At 35.8% G+C, this 3,580-nt stretch overlaps 2 protein-coding genes across 2 annotated transcripts; one reads left to right on the forward strand and one right to left on the reverse strand.

Annotated features, from left to right (window-relative positions):
* Positions 1 to 8: 8 nt before the first annotated feature.
* Positions 9 to 506, forward strand: LOC108371462 (GTP-binding protein 2). The gene is made up of 2 exons (XM_017627032.1): positions 9 to 92; positions 169 to 506. Exons 1-2 carry the CDS (start codon positions 30 to 32, stop codon positions 436 to 438), a joined length of 333 nt encoding a protein of 110 aa, XP_017482521.1. The 5' UTR covers positions 9 to 29; the 3' UTR covers positions 439 to 506.
* A 1,208-nt stretch (positions 507 to 1,714) lies between these two features.
* On the reverse strand, positions 1,715 to 3,289 carry LOC108371463 (evolutionarily conserved signaling intermediate in Toll pathway, mitochondrial). Its single transcript, XM_017627033.1, has 2 exons — positions 2,227 to 3,289; positions 1,715 to 2,135 (listed from the first exon to the last, which is right to left on the reverse strand). The coding sequence occupies exons 1-2, from the start codon at positions 3,176 to 3,178 to the stop codon at positions 1,825 to 1,827; spliced, it is 1,263 nt and encodes a 420-aa protein (XP_017482522.1). The 5' UTR covers positions 3,179 to 3,289; the 3' UTR covers positions 1,715 to 1,824.
* Positions 3,290 to 3,580: the final 291 nt, after the last annotated feature.

A 3,580-nucleotide genomic window follows, 5' to 3' on the forward strand; every position in this document is an offset into this window, starting at 1 on the left:
ATCAGACTCTTCCACCACTTAGAAGTGGCATGGCACTGCTGGCCGATACCGGAGATCCTGAAGATGAGCCATACGGTACATTTTTATTCCAGGTGAGCAATTAAAGTTGTAGCGAATTTAATAGTACATACATATGTATATATTACTTTGACGTGGACATTATTTTAGGCCGAAGTGTCTGTTCTTTTTCACGCTACCGCAATTTACGTAGGCTTCCAGACTACTATACATATTGGCAGTATTCGGCAAACAGCAATAATAAGAGCAATCGAGGAGCGTGAAAAAATGGGTACCAATGACAGCGCTTCAGTGTTGTTCCAATTCGTCGGACATCCTGAATTTGTCCGGCCAGGTATGCGTATGCTGTTTCGCGAGGGCACAAGCAAAGGAATTGGTGTGGTTACGAAAGTATTTCCGCTCAACAAATCCGCCGGATAAAATGTTGAAAGGAATTACCTTTAAACTTAAATCTCATTTGACTTGCGAATTATTGATAAATTAAATAATGCAATATACGTATCTATACTTCAAAAAAAAAAAAAAATTTTATAAGCTATGATTGAATGTGAATTCACTTTTTTACTACTCCCTAGCTAAGAGATTGTGAGTTCTAGTCATTCACTATTGATTAAGTGCTGTACCCCGCCAAACGGTTGGAAACAGTAGTCAGATGTTTACATTTTCGAGTTTATCCGACCTTTTGAATTTGAATTAGGTATATTAAAAAAAAAATTATGTATGTATATGTATACTTGATTCAGTCATAAATATAAACCATCTAAATCAAAGCTTCAAATCTTGTGCAAAACATTAATAAATTAAATTAAAAGTTGCGAAAATTTAACAAATTCCAAAAATTTATCGTAAAATTTCAAAATTTTTAATCCCAATTTTAGAAAATTTTTGGGCATGGAGGTTTATAGCCCATTCAATTTCAGTATAAAAAAGTGCAGGCGCTACGCGTTTATTTTTCATAATTTCTTTTGCCGACGGTGTTATGCGTTTTCTTCAATATAGAAAATTTTTCGAACATACTTTGAACCAAAATAATCCAAAAAATCAACGCAAATTTGAGTATCTTGAAACTTGTACTTTTTTATGTGGGCTATAAACCTGCATACCTAAAAATTTTCTAAAATTTCTGATTAAAAAGCTTGAAATTTTGATAATTTTTGGAATTTTCGGAATCTTTGTACAAAATTTGAACCTTTATTTATTTCGTGTGTTCTGAATGATCTATGTATGTTTTTATAAACAAAATAGTTAAAAATCAAAAAATGGTATAAACTTGTAAATATAATAAGTGAGCACTGTTTATAATCGTTTGGCGGGGTATTGCAAAGTCGAATTATCTCTATAATACAACATACATACATATATACATATGTACGGGTATACACACTTATGTAAAAATATTACTGTGATTTGATCCTGGAGAGCACATTGAATGAATGTAAGATTTTTATAGGCATTAGGTTATACAATCAGCTTTATCCTGAGTTTCGCCCGAAAATAAATTCACCCGAAACTTTTTCATCAGCCCGTAGTGATTACACATAAGCAAGAAGTGAACGATTTCAGGAGAAAATTAAACTCATGATAAGGCTGAACATAAATGGCGGAATGACACTATTATTTTCACTTAAGCCTAAGTCGCTGGCTAATGGCCTAGTTAAGAAATATTTTCATAAGGTTTTAGTACATTTCAACATTTACATGGCAAAATAAAAATTACTATTGACGCCCTAAAGAATGTTATTTTTTATTCTAATTGTTAATGTTTTTCACAAAATTTTGGTGAAACTACTCAACGGAGAGGTTTAATCAGTTTGTTTTTGGGATTGGACTTTCTTGCTCGTTACCCGATTTCGTCGTGTTGCTTTCTATCTCAATTGCTTTCGCAGCAATAGCAGATGAAACCCTGAATAATACAGGTATTTCACCAAGCGTTGGATTCCCGTTATTCTCCAACAGTCGTATCCAGGATAGTAATGAGTCTTTTGTTGAGGTTCCAGTTGCACAAATTGCGAATATAGTACCATCTTCTTGTTGATGAACTGAACGATTTTTACCAACTTGATTCTGTGTTCGCGGCATTGCTGCACCGAGAACCGGCGTCCTTAATCGGGAAACATCTAGTAAATTCAGATTTTTAAGTCAATCAGATATGCTTATGGATGTATTTAACTCATAAAAAATAATTCTTGCATATAGATATTTACATACCGTCCTGATCTTCATGTTCATTTTGTTTTAGGCTTTGAAGAAATTCAAGATCTGGATCAGCTCGTAGAGTGAAGTAGTTAATAGAGCGATTTCGCAACCAAATTAAAAACGGGCCTTCTATATAAACCGCTTTGTGACGGGGATGAACACGTAAAAGATGCGACTGTTCCGCACTCATCCCACTTACAATCCACGTTTCATCGACGGCATCTCTGACAATTGTAGTTTCATAGACAGAAACTTTGGACCGTAAGTCTACTGTACACATACGTTCAATTGCCATCTTGGCTATCTCTAGTGTATCATCTGGCATTGGATTTGGCAGTGGCCACGGCGATAAATTCTTAAATTTGGGCATCCAATACATCATACGCCAGTACTTACGTAAAGGATGCCCCCGTCGTCCGAATATATTCAACAACATTGCCTCCATTTCATAGTCAGGCATCACACCTAAATCTTCCATTTGTTCTAACAAATCTATAATGCACTGTTGTTGTTTAGGGTAGTGCATGAATTCAGCCTGAAAAACATTGGTAGGTATAAACTTTCCCTTGGGCATAACGTTGATCAACGCTTTGTACACTTCTATATCGTGCTCCACCCCAAAATCAGCCATGTTGCGGAGAGCAGCATAAATAAACTCTACATGATTGCGACGATGAACGTCTCGATCTTCGAATATTTCAACCATAGTCAAGTAAGACTCCTTTGTTTTGTTTGTTACGTTGGCAAACGGATTTTGGACTGCTGGAACTGATGCTTTGCGTATTTTACGCTTTTCGTCCCGTGCACTATCATTGTTATTCCTTTGGCCTCCATTTCCGCCGGTAGCTTTTGTGCAATAAAACCAATTAGGATGCCCTGTTGACGATATGGCAGCAAGTAGTTTAGCTGAGTTCCCATTAGTTTTCAATTGCCTTCTTATTGAGTTTGAAAGTTGACGCAGCATTACAGCCAAATATCCATTGAAAATTAATTCCAATTGCACTATTAAATAACCCGCCGCTCGCTCCAAATGATCATCAGCTGTTTAAAATCAGAAGTGTAGTAATGTCGAAAAAACATCGATGCATCGAAACTATCGATGTTTTGCTTGCATGCATCGATGTTTTATTAGAACTGACATTTTTAGTACCTTGAACCCATGCATGATTCAATAATACAAGGTTAGATAATTATTGACAGCCGCGGTTTGACACTCCCTTACAAAAGGTTGCCTTTACGAAGGACGGAGAAAGGGGAAGAATGAAATCTCTTGGTGCGAAAATTGTAGTAGGAAAGTACGCAATTAGTAGTGATATTCCCTTTGTAAATTCTAATGTACTTGCAGGAAATCTGACATTTTAAACGA

This window comes from Rhagoletis zephyria, unplaced genomic scaffold (genome assembly GCF_001687245.7).
Source record: "Rhagoletis zephyria isolate East Lansing unplaced genomic scaffold, Rhagoletis_zephyria_1.1 Rzeph_scaffold_05001, whole genome shotgun sequence".
Taxonomy (NCBI): domain Eukaryota; kingdom Metazoa; phylum Arthropoda; class Insecta; order Diptera; family Tephritidae; genus Rhagoletis; species Rhagoletis zephyria.

Bases quoted from the DNA above. Each gene is read 5' to 3' on its own strand.
- LOC108371462 (XM_017627032.1), top strand. From the start codon at position 30: ATGGCACTGCTGGCCGATACCGGAGATCCTGAAGATGAGCCATACGGT. The intron at 93-168 runs GTGAGCAATTAA...ACATTATTTTAG, and splicing joins ACGGTACATTTTTATTCCAG to GCCGAAGTGTCTGTTCTTTT.
- LOC108371463 (XM_017627033.1), bottom strand. From the start codon at position 3,178: ATGCTGCGTCAACTTTCAAACTCAATAAGAAGGCAATTGAAAACTAAT. The intron at 2,136-2,226 runs GTATGTAAATAT...TGAATTTACTAG, and splicing joins TGAACATGAAGATCAGGACG to ATGTTTCCCGATTAAGGACG.